An 18,162-nucleotide genomic window follows, 5' to 3' on the forward strand; every position below is an offset into this window, starting at 1 on the left:
CCACAATGCCTGGAACCTATAATTTGTAAGAAGTAACACTCTCTTAGTCTAATAGCATTATGTTTTAGAAACACTTTGCCTACGGTGAATAATCAAGTCCTGAATGAATATTTCCAGGCACATTTTTAGGGGGCAGAAAGAAACACTACATTTTCAGTGGACAGTGTCTTTAAACCTTGTGGAGGAGACTTACAAAGCCAGCGGCAGAGGTTCCCCTCTCCCCTTCTTGTTCCCTCAGCTTATAAAGCATATTTTAAAACAGATTTGGCACTTCCTGGGCTCTCTGGAGGCAGGCAGACCCATAGTGCCACTGCAGAAGCATATTATGTCATGGTGTTACATTCTTCTGGGAACATTGTGGGGAGGGGAAGCATCAACTTCTCCAGTGTTAGCAGCCATTTTTAATTGGCCGAGCATATGCAGTTTCCTGATTCTTAGGATGCCTATTCACGGATGTCCAAAGGGCAGGGCCAGTGCCAGGTGGGGCTAGCAAGACAGTCACACTGTCCCGTTATCCATGCATAGCTTCTACACATGGAGAACATCTGAACGGTCTCACCATTATATGGTTATCACAATAAGTAATAGCAAATCACAGTTCTAGATAATAATAATAAAAATTGAACCTCTCCTTAATGAAGAAGAGGAATAAGAATTGCTTCTATAGAAAAAATAAATCATACTGTGGTCCTGTTTAGACATTGCTCAGGGATAAGCCTCTTTTTGTATTCTCTACTGTGCCTGTCACTAAGGGGAAACGTGAGCAACTATATTGGGAGATCCTACGCTTATTTGAATACATTTGAATGACCCCATAAGATTACTTAACAAGCTCGTCCTTTGTTTCCCATTCTAGTAGGAAATAATACATTTTAGGCAAAAAAAAATTCAGTTTGCCCCCCTCCATAAAATTCAGCAATTCCCTGTAAGTCACCCGTTGTCTGTCCATATTATCTCTCTTAATTGTAATTGCTTCAATGGGAGATAGCCATAAAGGTGTTTTTATTTCCAGCAGATTTTTTATATTTCTCCCAAACTCTATTCAAATTCTTCCTAATAATGTGGTTCATACAACTCTTATAGATTTTAGCCTTCCCATACCAGAGACATGCATGCCAACCAAATTTTAAGTCATGAACCTCTAAGATTTCTACATTGTCCAATACAATCCATTCTTTTAACCAACACAAACAGGCTGTCTCACAATACATTTGCAATTCTGGCAGAGCAAAGCTCCTTTTTCTTTTGTATCTATCATAATTTTACATTTATTTCTTGGCTTTCCTCCCTGCCAGATAAATTTAGAAATATATTTTTCCATTCTTTGAAGCAGCTTAAAGTGTTTACAATTGGAATTGATTGGAATAAAAACAGCATTCTAGGTAGTAAATTCATTTTAATGGCCGAGATTCTACCTAACAGGGAGAGTTTCATTCTCCCCCATATCACCAACTCTTTTAATATAATTATTTTCAAAAAAAGTTAAGATTTCTTACTGTCAGTCAAATTCCAAAATACTTAACTTTTTTGCCTATTTTTAAACCAGACATACTTTCTAAAAAATATTTCCACTGCTCATCCGTGTTTTTAACCAACATTTTGGTTTAATCTGAATGTATTTTGAAACCCACCACTTCTCCAAACCTTTTAATTTCTTCTAAGGCTTTGGGAACGCTCTCCAAAGGTTGTTCTAATATCAGCAGCACATCAGCAGCAAATGCCCTTAATTTATAGACGCTACGTCCCACCCCAATACCTTTGATTTCCCTGTTTCTCATATTCTGAAGCAATATTTCCAATGTCATAACAAACAACAGTGAGGACAAGGGACAACCACTCTATTCCTATTCCAGTTAGTTAGTTAGTTAGTTAGTTAGTTAGTTAGTTATTGTTGTAATGTGCCCTGGCACCTGCTGGTGAAGGGCAGGTAATAAAGTTAATAATGATAATAATTAATAAAAAAATAGCAATCCACAGTAGTTCTAAATCTAACATCCATCTTTGAAGTACTTCGGTGAGGGTATTGGGCCTCGTTCCCTACATTTCTGACTTGACATTAGATTTCACAATACTTGTCTATAAATACTTTATGTGTTCATTTTAATTTTATTTATTTAGAACATGTCTCTTCCTCTTTCTAGACAAAATGTATCCCAGGGCAATTTCCTAGTACAATAAAACCAACCAAAGCAGGGTTCCCAGACTGTGGTCTGTGCAGTGGCGTAGCGTGGGGGGTGCAGGGGGGGCCGGCCGCACCGGGCGCAACATCTGGGGGTTAGGGTTAGGGGGCGCAAATCCATGGGTTAGGGGGCGCAAATTACTTGCCTTGCCCCGGGTGCTGACAACCACGCTACGCCACTGGGTCTGTGGACCACCAGTGGTCCACAAGCTTCATTTAGGTGGTCTGTAGATTAGAGGTTGAAGTTGGGGAGCGGCACATCCATCGCACTGAATTGTCATAATGATTTTTAAAAATTGTATTTTTATTGCTTCCTTTAATTCTCACATTATATTTCATTGTATTACAGCGTGAATTCTATGGAATGCAACAAAACACAATATAAAATAAATACAAGAAGCCAAATAAAATAGAATAAAATTATACAGCATCTAGCAGAGCACATTACAATTGCTACAGTATGCAGAAGAAGTGGTCTGCCAAGATCCTTGGCACTTTTCAAGTGGTCCATGGGGGAAGTACTTTGGGAAACACTGGACTAAGGCCTATCACAATAAAAGGCAGCAGTTAAAAGCAGCAGTGAAAACAAGTTCATACCCAGAACTTGTATCTTTTTTGTAGAGGTCATGAAACAGGGAAACATGCTAGTATTTTTTTTGTGTGCAAGGCTACGTGCCATCAAAGCCAGGAGTGAACCTCTCCTCTCATGATTCCGATCCCTGCTGTGATCACTAGACAGCATTCCTTTCCTGTTAAGACTAATCACAAACATATTTAAATAAAATGTTAGTTTGTTCTTTCAAGCCATATTATTCCAAATTCAGCAGCTGTTCTGGCAGCTATAGCGAAAACTGCAAAATCTTATCACACCATTTCATACCTATCTTGCAGCTTGTCATATCAATACGAAGGCCAATTTATTATTTCTACACTAAATAATTATTTAAGCGAATATTTTTACTGAAGGTATCTTGTGCAAACAACCCAAATAATTCTGGCCTGCCTTTACCGTACCCCATACTGAACTATAAAAGACCGAAAAGGTTGAGTAGCCTATGAAACCTGAGTAAAATAAAAAATGTAAATATTTATTTTATTGTTGTTCCAGTAGTTGGGAAGATGCCTGGAAAAGATTAAGAAATGGGTCATGCTTTCCTTTCATGAATGTTTTGTGAGGTCTTGCAGTGCAATCTGCATCAGATAAGCTAGATCCTGAGGGATTACTAAAATATTTTACACACATGAGAAAGCTGTTAGCATACCCTTGACAAAGCAAAGTATTAAACAATCAAAATGTTTAGCGACCCCAAAATCTTGGTACAACATTGACTTAAGCTATAATTATCCACAAGGTAGAACCCCTATAAAATGGTAGGCAATTCTATTCTTTTTTTATTTTTTTATTTATTTAACAGATACCTACCTCAAAAGAATCTGGAATTAAAGGAATAAACATTTGATTCATTCTCTATTGTCAATATGTTTTATTTCTCTATTTTTGTAGTATTCACTTTGATTTAGGTTAGGGGATATACACACATTGCTACTATGAATTTAAGGCATGAATAAGTCACCATGCAGCCCAACATGGAGTTTGCACTATAAAACACATTTATGGTTCTGAGCTAAACATAGTAAGTAAGAAGAGGTACACATATTTAAAATATGAGAAAGCAATTATTGTGTAAAAATGAGAAAAGGAAATATATATATATACCAAAGTATAATGGCTATTTTATACAGTGGTACCTCGGGTGAAGTACTTAATTTGTTCCGGAGGTCCGTACTTAACCTGAAACTGTTCTTAACCCGAAGCACCACTTTAGCTAATGGGGCCTCCTGTTGCTGCTGCGCCGCCAGAGCATGATTTGTGTTCTCATCCTGAAGCAAAGTTATTAACCTGAAGCACTATTTCTGGGTTAGCGGAGTCTGTAACCTGAAGAGTATGTAACCTGAAGCGAATGTAACCCGAGGTACCACTGTATTTTGATTATGAAACGCTACTGCTGGGCTGGGAATCGGGTTTGGACTGAGTGGAGGAACCCCTCAGCTTGTTTCTGCCAGTTCAGCCTCCCAGGTGACTCAGACCTTCTCCTTCAGTGCTCTTGTGGCATCCCTGCCGGCAGAGCAACAGATCCGCCAAATGGGACCTCACGAGGACAGGATGGGGTGGAGCTGGCCTAGGATCTGCTGGATCTCTCCCAGCCAGCTGGCATCAGGCCTGATCCAAGTCCAGTGGCTACGGCAGTGATTGGCCAGGGTGCATCTGCATCAGTAGCTCTGGCACTTCATAGAGGTGTACTGCACCTGGGTCTGCAATTTGTAATGCTCTGGAGGTGTGCACTTGTAGGGCACCTGCGATATATTATGGGTCCTTTGAAATATATATTTTATTTGTATTCATTTGACTTCTAAGTTAGGGAGGAATCCTAAGTTCTGGGGAAAGCCAACTGAGGAACCACTGGATCCTAGGGATCTCCTTGTCTGAGAGCTCAGAGGCAGGTCCATGTGCAGAAAAGGAGGTGAGCAGCTGGTGGGACTCTGAACGTGCCGGGGGCAGGTTAGATCCATCACTTCCCACTTAATTTCTTAGCATTTTATTAAGGGCCTCCTCCTATGACACTCAAACTGCTAAAGTGGTAAGATGACTCTAGCAAAGGAAAAGGAAAAGCATGTGAGTAGAGTTGCGTATTTGGTTGTTCCCTTTGGGAGAAAACGTGGAGGATTTGCGAGAGAAGCAAAAAGAAAAGAAAAGTTTGGTAACTTGAATTGAGCTTCCTGGGATGGAGGGAATCTTCCACTGTTTGCCTTATATAGTATATCACTGCAGCAATAGCTGTAGGAAGAATTAGAATTGGGCCTTTCCTGTTTAGCACAAATAGGCAAGTAAAGGGGGGGGGGTGTCTACTGCCCCCTTTCCCTCTTGAGAACGTTTCTTTATGTGTAAATTGGCCATCTTTGGAAGTGGCTGCTGCCTTTTCATACTGTGTACATATTCAAGAATTTCTGCTTAAGATCACCAAACACCACAAGGCCTTCTGTGTAAAATCTTTTCATCATGAAATGCGCATTACAAAGTACCCTGCCTGAACAGAAGTCACATTTCATTAGCTGTGCCATTATGGTGAATGACAAGAGTAACGTTACTTTGGTTTGAAAGCATCTGAAATGTAGGTTTAGATGTATATTTCCAGAATATATTGTTAAATTCACTGGGAAACTACCCCCCGCCCCTCACCCTGTTTGAAATGGTCTTGAACTTTTGCAGACTTAAGCCATATACATTTTTTTGGTTTTTATAGCAGTCATGTGTTTAGTAACTCAAGGCTCTGAAATAAAATTCCCACCCCTTCTCAAGCAGTCTGAACAAACTGCAATATGAATTATCAACATTCGGGCTGCTGAATGTCATATATGGTGAATCCTTGTTAAAGGATGCAAACTAAAAGTGTGATATAGATTTCCAAAGCATTCTCCAGCTGTTCATATAGTGATGTATATGTATTCTCTTTGCAGCCCATCGGTGCTTTGAATCCAAAGAGAGCAGTCTTTTATGCAGAGCGCTATGAGACATGGGAAGATGACCAGACTCCACCTTATCATTATAACACTCATTATTCAACATCTACTTGTACCTTATGCTGGCTCGTTCGCATTGTAAGTATTTTTGTCGCCTCCTATTCATTCAGTATTTTCACCTGTAAAGCTAAATTCATTTTTTACTTTCATAAAATGTGGAATTACAGAATCCTCATCCATGTAATTTTTTCTGCTGTAACCACTTAGATGGCTCCCTGCTTCTGGGTAACCATGATAGAAGTGAAATTGCAGTGGAGCAAATAGATCAAGTCACCAAATCAACAAGGCTTTCCCTGATCCATAAGATTGGACCCTTATTTATGTGTGTGGATTCCTGGTTTATTAACTTTGATATCTTTTTTATTGGCTTTAGGGTGTATTTAGGGTGGGGCTGTGGTTTAAACCACTGAGCCTCTTGGGCTGGCCGATCGGAAGGTTGGCAGTTGAAATCTGCACGATGGGGTGAACTCCCGTTGCTCTGACCAGGCTTCTGCCAACCTAGCAGTTCAGAAGCATACCAGTGCAAGTAGATAAATAGGTACCGCTGCAGCAGGAAGATAAACAGCATTTCCGTAGGCTCTGGCATTCATCACAGTCCTCCATGTGCTAGTAGCGGTTTATGGTCACATGAACCCCGAAAGCTGTCTGTGGACAAATGGCGGCGCCCTCGGCCTCAAACGAGATGAGAGCCACACCCCATAGTCGCCTTTGACTGGACTTAACCATCCAGGGTCCTTTACCTTTACCTTTTTGTTTTAATGGATAATGTACACAGCTTAGGGATTTAAAAAAAATTAGGTGGCTTGGAAATGCAAATAAATAAACAAGCCATTCTGAAGAACAGCCAGGTGAATCACAGTGCTCTACTGCATGGTGGATGTATCCACTGTGAACAGACAAGGAAGGGGGAAAAGCAAGAAAAATACATCTTCATTGATAGGGAGGAAATCACACACTACTTCATCAGACTATGCATGATTACCACATTTGAGTTGGACAGACAAAACAGTTAATATGAAGCATATTGCAACTGCGGTTTTCTGTCCTTGTGTCACCCACAGAAATGATTTCTGTCGTTGTATCTGTTCGTTCTCTTGGCATCAGTGGTAGCAGGCCCTACCAGTTCTTGATGGGTGGGCCATTGGCCTGATACAGCAGGCTCCTCTTATGTTCTCATGTTCCAGGCAAGATGGTTAGACCCCTTAGACCCCTAGACTTAAGCCAGGGTTTCATCAACTCTAGATCTAGGTCTAATAGGAAGTAATAGGCAGTTTCCAAATCACCAGCTTCCCTATTGCAAGCACTTTTTGCTGTGGATTGGAACTTGCCTCCCCCTTTGTACCCCCATGCACCCCTTAAATATGTTCAGGGGTTTCCCCAAACACTCCAAAGCAGATTTGGGGGACAAACTGGGGACTCGGGGGAAAGGAGAGGGAAGGGAAGTTCTGTTGCTGAGCCAAAAGTGCTTGTGGTAGCATAACTGTTCAGTGCAGCCATTGTCTTTTGGGATGTTCCCACCATCCTGAGTTGTCCAGCTTCCTAAAAATATAGGCATTTAAACCATAATGTCCACTATATTTGAAGGGGGGAAACCACTTATTGGCACAATTTATTCATGTGGATACCACCTCGAAAATGCAATAAAATGTAGCCCAATTATAATTATGAAGTCTGATTCCGACTTTGAAGCACCCCATTTTGTAATCAAGCAGGGTGGAACAGAGAGCTAGAGGTGGGTGTCATCTGCATATTGGTGACACACACCTGATGACAGCTCCCAGCAGCTTTATGTGGATGTTAAATAGCCTAGAGGACAAGGTTCTTGACGTACCACTCATGCTCTATTGAGGGGAGACAAATCACAAGCCTGGGTTCCCATGTAGTGCTAAGCCAAGCCATGACTTAGCTCCTGGAAGCGCAGCAACAGGATTGGGGGAAGAGCAAGGCAGGCGTGATTTTCTCTTAAAGCCATGGTTTTCTTTTAATCTCTTTCAAACGTAGCCATCTTTACCTGAACGTAATTATAATTAAATGAGAAAAATTAAGAGGAAATACAGAGTGTGTTGATATGAAATTATTTTTGAAGGTAAGAAGTAATGCCGAGGTTATATGATAAATGTAGAAGAGCCTATGCGTTGAGGCTAAGGATTAAAAATCCAAAAGATAGACACCATATGTTGGTCTAATGGGGCACCCCGTAGTGTTCAACTATGAAAGGCTTAATCCTTGACTATGAATTTTCTTGCTTTTGTGTTTGTCTCAGACTCTTAAATAATGTTGTCATGGAATTTAGGATTATACTGTAACATAATTGACTATAATTACCTTTTTCCTACTGCTTTTTCCTAATCCCCAGTTGCTTCTGATTTTAGAATCTCAGCTTCCCCCAATAAGCACCTTCAAAACAATCTTCAAATCAGAGTAAAGGTGCACAGAGTTTATTGGGTTTTTGAAAGTGCAACATAAATTTCAAGTATTCAGATTAATGTGTTTTTTTAACACAAATGGGATATAAATTTTACTCTTATTGAGCAGATTAATTGTTCTTTTAAAGCTTGCCATTTGTGGCATATACAAAATATTTTCTTATTTATTCAAAGGATATATAATTAAAAACATGAACCATCACCAAGTTGCATATTTGGTAGTGCAGACTTAGCTATTGCTTTGTGTGGCCACTTGCCAGGCAATGGCAGTCTTTCTCATATTGGAGTAGGTGATTCCTCTCCATCACCATATCGCCTCCATAATCTAACCTTTATTAAGGGATGTAGGATTAAGCATCTGAAATATTCCACTGTGAGGTTTAAACAGGAACTAGTCCATCACTAGCCAAAGCCGGCAGTATTCAACACAAATCCTACTCAGCATATACCCATTGAAGTTAATGCCTGGCTAGAACCATGAACAAGGACTCTCCATTATACAACAGGTCCCAGTAGCTATTGTTTATTCAAATATTTCTACCCCGCCTTTCCATGTGCATGGTTTTATATGAATAGGTCCAACATTAAAACAGATGAGGTGTCAATAATATTTGGGGTGATTTCTTATTCTTGAGTCACCCCTGTTGGAGTATTAATCAAGATCAATGAACCCTGCTGAACATGCTGTGATCTCTAGAGTTCAAGAGCTAGAGTTCTTAGAGAGCTTGGAAGCTTTTTATTCAATAACAGTTATACTAGTATAGCAATAGACACAGTAAATTGGATTGCTTTTTGCAAACTCAGGAGACAATCAGTAAAGGCTGTTGTTCCCACTACAGTGGTACCTCGGGTTAAGTACATAATTTGTATACAGTGTGTATACAGTGGTACCTCGGGTTAAGTACGTAATACGGAGGTTCGTTCTTAACAGTGGCGTAGCGTGGGGGGTTCAGGGGGGGCCGGCCGCACCGGGCGCAACATCTGGGGGGGGGGCGCGCTCGCAGCTCTCTGCCCCTACATGGCTCACTCTCTCTCTCTCACTGCAGTGCTGGCTGTGCGAATCCGATCCGAGCCGCCGGGTCGCCGCCCACTGTGGAGGGGAGGGTGCCAGGCGTGCGGTGCGGAGCGGAGAGAGAGCGAGGGACTATCTGGGGGAGGGACAGTGCAGCTGGGGGGGGCGCAAATTACTTGCCTTGCCCCGGGTGCTGACAACCCACGCTACGCCACTGGTTCTTAACCTGAAGACCACTTTAGCTAATGGGGCCTCCTGCTGCTGCTGCGCCGCCGGAGCACGATTTCTGTTCTCATCCTGAAGCAAAGTTCTTAACCTGAAGCACTATTTCTGGGTTAGTGGAGTCTGTAACCTGAAGCGTATGCAACATGAAGCGTATGTAACATGAAGCGTATGTAACCCAAGGTACCACTGTATCAGCTTCTTTAATTGCCTGGTCATGTAAGACAGACCCTAATGTATGCTTTGATTGGTCAAACAAACTTTTGGAGCAGATGCAGGGTAAAAGAAGGTAGTGTGAATTTTCTTCCTCCAATCAAAATATATTCCAACCAACTAAGATTAAATATGTGATGGGGTATTAAGTAGATGGGAGATGTGGACCCATCTCCCATATTCCCATCCAGTGCCCCCTTTCTGCCCAATCCATGCTACTCATGCTCTGAGCAGATGTTGCATAGGGCCCAGGGGAATTTGAGGAAATAACCTGCCCTTCACTTCACATTGCTGGACTGAACAGCACCTTCTAAAAATGTTTAAAGGAGGCAGTGGTTCATCCCCTCTTGAAGAAGATCTCCCTGGCCAGGACCTTGGCAGGGAAATGATGGTCTTCCAGGGTGAGAGCTGGGAGGAGCTACTGTCCTCTGTGGGTGGTAAGAGCTTAGAATTATAATTTGTATCTTTTGTAGCTGCTATTTTAACACATTACGGAAAAAGGATAACAATGTTATCATTCAAAAAGATCTCCATGGCTCAGAATAAAAATTAGTGCCTAGTGACAGCTCCCAAAATGTGGAACCCAAAATGTGCATCAAAACCCTCATTATAATTCCCATCATTTGCTGACGATCATTTCCCATCATTTCCTGTCCTTTGGCAGTTAAGATTGTGTGAATTTTGTGGGCCCACCTCTATTGTTTCATGTACATCCTTTGGTTTCTTTAAAATTGTTTTATTGGATTTAAGTGTTATATGATTAAATGGTTTTACTAACCCAGGGACCTTATAATGAAGGGTGAATGAGAAATCTTTTATATAAATATATCAATGAGAAAAAGAGAAAATAAAATAAAAAATAAATGTTGGTGACTTGTGCAAGCTATAGGGGGCTGTCTGGGGAACATGGGGCCTGGTGCTTGCCCCACTGTGCCCAGTGCTGGTGCTAGGCCCACATCCCATGTTGCCGTCACTTAAGATGGCCCTATCAGGCCCCTGCACCTACAGCATGACTGCTTCATGTCTTTTGTTGCCACAAAATAGGAAAGGGAGGATTTTTCGCCTCTGAATTACGTAAGTTTCACAAGGCATTGCTTATATGCTAAATAAGTCTGTGAGTAAATGGTGCTCCTTAAAATACAGTGGTGCCCCGCAAGACGAATGCCTCGCAAGACGGAAAACCCGCTAGACGAAAGGGTTTTCCGTTTTCAGAGGTGCTTCGCAGGACGAATTTCTCTATGGGCTTGCTTCGCAAGACGACAATGTCTTGCGATTCTTGAGGGTTTTTCCGCTCCCCACCCACTTTTTCTAAGGCGCTAAGCTGCTAATAGCCTTTTAGCAGCTAATCCACTAATCCCTTAAGCCTTTAATAGCCGCTAATAGCCGCTAATAGCCGCTAAACTGCTAATAGCGCTAATAGTGCTAATCCGCTAATAGGGTTGCTTCGCAAGACGAAAAAACCGCTAGACGAAGAGACTCGCGGAACGGATTAATTTCGTCTTGCGAGGCACCACTGTATTCAGTAAACATTTCTGAAACACCCCCATAACTTTAGCCATTAACTGCACTTGACCGACAGGTTATTTACAACCCATAGTTGAAAATGCCTGACAATAAATTCTTAGATTTGAACAAATTAGTGTGTGCCTAAATTACTTGCGCTTGGAATGAAATCCTCTGCCTAGACTCACACTGCTCAGACCCAGTCATGTTCTCCATGTTACTTCCTGCTTGGCATTGTATTTCATGTTCGTTATAAATCCAACCTTCCAGACTATACATTTTTTTGACTGGAGCTGCCTAATGTTTAGGAGATACTTTTCATTAGTTAATGACCATAGCTGTTATTAACAGAACTTAATAGTTGCCATGGTAATTAATGCAGTGATATTAAAATTGTAATTATTCCATTCTTCTCAATGAGGAATTTTTCATATAAGAAATGCTTTGGAGTATATCACTGTGAATTAATTCACATAACTATATAAAAGAAATGCTATTAGGGCTCTGCTAATTCATTCTAGTGGGACGCGAGTGGCGATGTGGGTAAAACCTCAGTGCCTAGGACTTGCTGATCGTAAGGTCGGCAGTTCAAATCCCCGCGGCGGGGCGAGCTCCCGTCATTCGGTCCCAGCTCCTGCCCACCTAGCAGTTCAAAAGCACCCCTAAGTGCAAGTAGATAAATAGGTACCGCTTTATAGTGGGAAGGTAAATGGCGTTTCCGTGTCCGGCACTGGTGCTGGCTCGCCAGTTGCAGCTTCGTCACGCTGGCCACGTGACCCGGAAGTGTCTTCGGACGGCGCCGGCTCCCGGCCTCTTGAGCGAGATGAACTTGCAACCCTAGAGTCGGTCAAGACTGGCCCGTACTGGCAGGGGTACCTTTACCTTTACCTAATTCATTCTAAAACATTTCATTCTGCGATTAAGGATAATCCTATGTATGTTTATTAAGTCCCAGTGTGTTCAATGGTGTTCATTCCTTAGTGGGCGTGCTTAGGATTGCAACCTTGGATTTAAGGTGAATTCTATGGCTTATGCAAGCAGCGAAAACATAGTCCGCTGCAGTGGTGGCGACTACAACTCCCAGCATTCCTGATTATCGACCAGGCTGGCAAGGTCTGATGGGAGTTTGGGTTCAACATCAGCAGAACCATAGGCTCCATATCCCTGGTCTACTGGGACCATCAGAATTAATAGAATATGGGTAAAATTGTTTATATAGTAGACATGGATACATGCCATCATTGAAGTCAGTAGGGCACGGTGGAGTGGGGTGGCAGAACTCACCTGATCTCTTGGCAGCTGCTGCTTACAAAGAAGGAAGATTGATGTGGTGCTAACACGCTGTTGGAACCAATCCCATGCTCCTGCCAGTGTATTTGCACCACATTGACCCCCCCTCCCTTACCCTCCTTCCAGGTAAGCAACCGTGACTTCGTTGCCAGGAAGTCAGGTGAGCACCACAATGTTGTCGTTCCCTGATTTCAAGTCTGAAACTAACATATCAACAGTTCTTCTTCTTACTGGGAACAAATTCCATTAAGCATTATTGCTGCATTTCAGATCAGAATTGAGATATCTACTTCCTTTAGAGTGTGAGCAAAAACATTGCTGCTTTAATTTCTGATGGTCAAATGGTTGTATGTGGTTTAAATATAAGTTCTAGTCTTTATCATCTGATTCTACACAATGAGCTAAGGGCATCATAATCTAGTCACGCTTTGCATCTTTCCCACCCATTTTTGTGTGCGTTACTCATTGTGTAGGAGTTTTTTGCTGCCTAACTCCTCTTTCCAAATGTAGCCCTTGTAGGCAAAAGTCAACACTTGTGAGAACTAGCTAGAAAGAGTCTTTTTTATTTTATTTTTAATGGTGGAGGGCAGCCTGGTACCACATATGAAATGGTATGGGGATTTAGCTTTAATTTCTTACTGAACATCTAAACAAAAAGGTTTTAATGATACAGTTCTATGCTGATTTTTTAAAATGCACTTAATTACATATTTTGTTCGAACATATTTAGTTTGAGTAGCATCCTGCCAAAATTAAGCACTTCTCATTTTTCCTTCATTAGGGAGTTGAGTGGAGGCTTAGATCTCTCATCCTGAAAACAATGGAACTTTGTAACATGTTTCATTTTTATGAATCATTTCTTTGTTGAAGGCTTGGTATAATTTACTCTTCATCATATTTATTCATATATATATATATATATATATATGCAGGTTTTGGTGTCCTCGGGTGTCTTCCCGTGTAAAAGTTGGGGTGTCTAGGCGACGTTTCGACGAGGTCGAAACGTCGCCTAGACACCCCAACTTTTACACGGGAAGACACCCGAGGACACCAAAACCTGCATTCCTGTACCCGTGAAAATCTACGAAAGCATATATATATATATATATATATATATATATATAATATCACACAAAAAAATAAAATATATGGGAAGTTCTCCAAAGAGCAGTGGCGTTTAGTCAATGAAATAGATAGAGATATTATAATACTCCAGTTTCTTGATGACAGTATTCTAATATAGAGCCAGCACATCATTTGTTGTAATCCTTCCATTCTAGGATTCAGATGCTTTTGGGTTATTAGTAGCAATAGTTGCATCAAGAGATTAAGCATAAGCAATGTATTAGTGTGAAGTGCTGATTAATTCTTTATTAATTCTTCCCTTAATTAATTTTAAATATTAAGCCTAGAAGGCACTCAAATTATGAAGTTGTTTTGGATTCCTTTGCTTATTACATTTGTATTCATTTCTTATTTATTTATTTATTTATTTTATTTTGTGGTAGGAACCCTTTACAACATTCTTCCTCAATGCAAATGATGGAAAATTTGATCACCCAGATCGAACCTTTTCTTCAGTGGCAAGATCTTGGAGAACTAGCCAAAGAGACACTTCAGATGTGAAGGTAGGATTATTGTTTTGCTACATATGCATGCAAAATAACTGAGTAACTGTTATTGTTGTTACATGCTACAAATAAACAATCAAAATGTGCATTCCTGAAGTTCTGTTTCACATAAGAGCAAAAAGAATGGCTGCTATAGACTTCACTGCTCTAAAATGCCATTTTTATATGAAATGAGAAATAAATACTCTTCCAATATTTGAGTGCTCAAAAGATCTTTTGTTCTTGCAAAAAAACCACACAACCATTCTAATTTAAATCAAATAATCACAAGATAGAGAAAAGCCCAATAAATTTTCTTTCCTGCTGTTAACTCAATATTTGGCCCATTCCATAAACAGAGCAAGATTGCATTTGACCTTAAAGTGTCATATTGTTATAGCTTGCTGAGCTCTGGCTTTGCATTGCCTGGGGCAATTAATAAAGCATTAATGACAAGACACATTTAAAATGTATGCTTTTCTGTAAGCCTTAGCTTTTACTTGACGATGCCTGGGGATATTATGCAACAGTACACATTAGATTAAACCAATATCTACACAATACGTAGAAACAGCCAGCGAGCAGGGTAATTTCACAATTGTGATTATACCTCCATTGTTCTATAGAAAGGTTTTTTATGTTTGAATATTGAATCCTACATTCTTGCTTTATTTTAAGAAGTGTCCTCTCCTGATTACCAGTTAAGATGATAGATTCCAAACTACATGAAAAGTGCTAGTAGCCCATTGTTTGATTTTAGATCTTTTCTGATTGTGTCTTGCTATTAAATATTTACAAAAGAAATCAAATTTATATTATCACAAGGCACTCACTCTTGTTTGAAACAAGAATAGAAACTTGGTTACTATTTCTTTCTTTTTTTAAAAGCACATTGCTGGAGTCTTTTTAAAAGCACTTACGATCTCAAAATCCATTTATACTGATCTTACTAAGAGTTACATTATTTATGTATTGAATTTCTGCTTTGACTTAGGATAGAGAAATAATTGGTTGAACAAAAAACCTCTGGTAAACTCATAAACTCTTACCAGGTACTTGCCATGATTTTGATTCCATTGGAAACCAATGTCATTTGGTATGTCATCAGCATTGTAAAGAAAACAATGCTTTTTGATCAGGATCAGCTGACACATTAAATAATTCACTTATGCATTTTTCTTTGGGCTAAAAGCCCTAAGTTTTGTTTGCTTTCAAAATGTGCAGTTTTGCTGAGACTGAAATGCATCGTTTTTTCATCAGAACTTTTTGTTTCCATTTCTATAAACATTCCTAGTATCTGCCAGATCACTTTGCCAGGCCATTTTGATGCACTTACATTGTGCTATTTGGTTTTGAAATGTATAAATAGATGTTTGAAGTACTCAAAGGCAACTTTGTGATCTATGTATTATAGAGCTTTAGTATATTGGGATACTGACCCAATATGTGATTGGCATACTGGACAAGATTGCAAAAAATCAAATAAATGAGATAATTAAAGACTAGATTAATATTTTTGCTCTCATATATATATATATATAGGCTTTCTTAATTTTCAAAGTTGTTGTCAACTTTCATCTTATCTACCTTCCAAGGACAAAAAAGCCTGTTGAATATCAACCCTGAAAGGCATCCAGACTCTAAGGCTAGACTGGATGCTTATAGATATATGATGATAGTTGTTGTGGCTGTTGCAAGCACCAAACATCTTGTTCCATTGGTACAGAATGTAAAGTGAAAATAGATGCCAAATGTTGTAGTTTTGCCTAGTGTTTGGAAGGCATGTTGCCCCTGTGGTTAGGCACTATCTTCAGGTAGGAAAAGATCTTATTCCTCCATCCCACCCCCTTTTATTCATGAGAGGTGAATTTCCATGTTTAAAATTAAACAGTGAAAGCTTACTATCCCAATCTAGATATTAAAAAAAACCACAAGTAATGGTTTGCTGTCATGAGAAGAAGTACGCCTACACCTCAGTCTTATACCTTCTCTCCTCCCTTCCAAACCAGGAGGAGAAAATAAGAAGCTTTTCATTATGCTTTACAACAAATATCAGTTGCAGTTTTGTCAAAAGCCATGGTTAGTTCTCAAAACAGAAAGCTCGCTTAAGAACTACATAATGCACTGAAACTACTGTTCTGCCACATGTGAACAAAATGGCAAACTACTGTTTGTTGCAAACCACTTCTAATCTACTCCCTTTGTGTGGGAGGGAAGAAAGGATCCCAAGGCTCACACATGGCTGTTCTTATAAAAACAAACCGTTACATCTGAACTGGGTCAGTGTGTTTGCCCGCTTAATTTTCAAATACAGGTATTAAAAGATGCCATATTTGACAAATTTGTGTAACAGCACAGAAAGGAAAATGCTGCCAGAAAGGGTTTATTTTTGCCTTTCTTGAAACATTGACCTTTCCCTGTAGTAATCAGTACAAAGCAAAAAATGAATACTAGTGGAATGATCCTTTAGCAAACACTTCACTTGAAAATGACCCTAACTTGACCATTTCATTTTTCACATTTGCTAGCACCTCCCCCCCTTTCAATTTGTATAATTTTGGCATCCAAAGAATAGAGTGCTCAAGAACTAATCTTCTCTAATGCTTCTCAAACATGTTACATTGCACTTGGACAAGAGTATGTCGATGTCAGAAAAGGTAGCTATGACAAAATGTCATTAAGGTGACAGATTGTAAATTAATATAGTTAATGGAGGTTCTTATAACTGAATGACCACCCCTCCTCCCCCAATATAAGGTGATTGTTGAATTAATGGATACCCAGGGATCAGCTTTTGGGGGGGAAAGAAGGAAACTGGCAGAGGTGGGGCTGGTGAGGGAAACAGCTTTAAAACCCTGCAGTGAATTACATTAGAAAACTGAAAACGTCTGTACTGGATTTTATTTCAGAGGGAGGCCATAAAATGGTGTACTCCTGGCAAAACATATTAAACTGAAATGTCATCTTTGAGGCTTATAGTATCCTATTATGTTAGTGTTAATAGTGGCCTTCTATAACACCAAGTTTTAAAGTTTAATTTTTCAGCAGCTTGAATTTATCCAAAGCTTGTAAATTAGAAAATGTAGTTTGGCATTTTTTACCTCATACAAAGACATAACACATGTAATACTATTAACAATACCTTTGGGTTTTAGCATAGCTATTAAAATAAACTAGAGATCATATTTAAAGACATAAAATGTCTGGTATAATATTCATTTTTGTCCTTTTAAAAGTTCCTGGTAGCTTTATTGCATTGTTCTTTATTTCAGAAGAAATAAAGACTAAGCTACTAAGAAAAGTAGCTGCTTATTAAGTAACAGAAATCTTAGTTATTTGAGCGGATATGAGAATTCAAGGGGGACAGGAAAGGTTCCATCTTGTGAAAAGTCACATAGAATTATCGGGTTGTTGTCCAGGAACTTTTAGTGTTCTGTAAACATTTCAGCTTCTGGAGTATGTACTTTAACAATAAGTAGGACATATCACATGGACACTGAAATTATAGTTTGGCAAGATCCATTGAAATTTAGGCACTTTAAAGTCCCAGCTGTTTTTCTAGAAAACTTGAGCTAAAATCTCACATGTGCTTACATCTCTCACATTCAAATAAACCCAAGTTTAATAGTATACACACTGCATAGTCCCTAGTCTTAAATATTTTAGGAACCTTGTAAGGTTGTAGAATGTGATATCTTTATTGAAAAGTTTTATTGTTGGCTAATTCTTTATACACCCTTATTATTGTACATTAGGGATGGGGAAATCTGTGCTAGCCAGATGTTGATGGACAACAGATCCCATTATTTCTGGCCATTGGCTGGTTCCCATGGGAGCTAGAGCCTAACAGGCTCTGCAGTACCACAGGTTCCCCATTCCTTCACACTTTGAAGTCTGGGAGTCCACAGGCAATCATGCTATTACCTGTGGAAATCTGTTGTTGTTAGATCAAGCAGCAGCCTGGGTCAGGGTAAGGCAGCATCATATTCTGATATGCCTCTGCACACCGCAATATTTCTGATTATATTAGTTTATTTTAATGAAGGTTATCTAAGCAATGGCCTCTGTAGCAGAATGGAACTGAGATGGTTGCTGCATCTATTATTGAGTAATTAAATGATTTGTATT

The 18,162-nt window shown here is 39.7% G+C and overlaps 1 protein-coding gene and 1 long non-coding RNA gene across 9 annotated transcripts in view; one reads left to right on the forward strand and one right to left on the reverse strand.

Annotated features, from left to right (window-relative positions):
- NBEA (neurobeachin) overlaps positions 1–18,162 on the forward strand; it is a 349,991-nt gene that overhangs the window by 274,460 nt on the left and 57,369 nt on the right. For all 8 annotated transcript variants that reach the window (XM_083437001.1, XM_083437003.1, XM_083437002.1 and 5 more), the window contains 2 exons: positions 5,696–5,836; positions 13,933–14,052. In XM_083437001.1, coding sequence (XP_083293127.1) covers positions 5,696–5,836; positions 13,933–14,052 — 261 coding nt within the window. The remainder of the gene's footprint in view (positions 1–5,695; positions 5,837–13,932; positions 14,053–18,162) is intronic.
- LOC310676029 lies at positions 2,360–10,495 on the reverse strand. Its single transcript, XR_014510369.1, has 3 exons — positions 9,609–10,495; positions 7,398–9,017; positions 2,360–6,904 (listed from the first exon to the last, which is right to left on the reverse strand). It is a non-coding gene; the product is annotated as an uncharacterized lncRNA (long non-coding RNA).

This window comes from Podarcis tiliguerta, assembly GCF_965153285.1.
Source record: "Podarcis tiliguerta genome assembly, chromosome: 4".
NCBI lineage: Eukaryota > Metazoa > Chordata > Lepidosauria > Squamata > Lacertidae > Podarcis > Podarcis tiliguerta.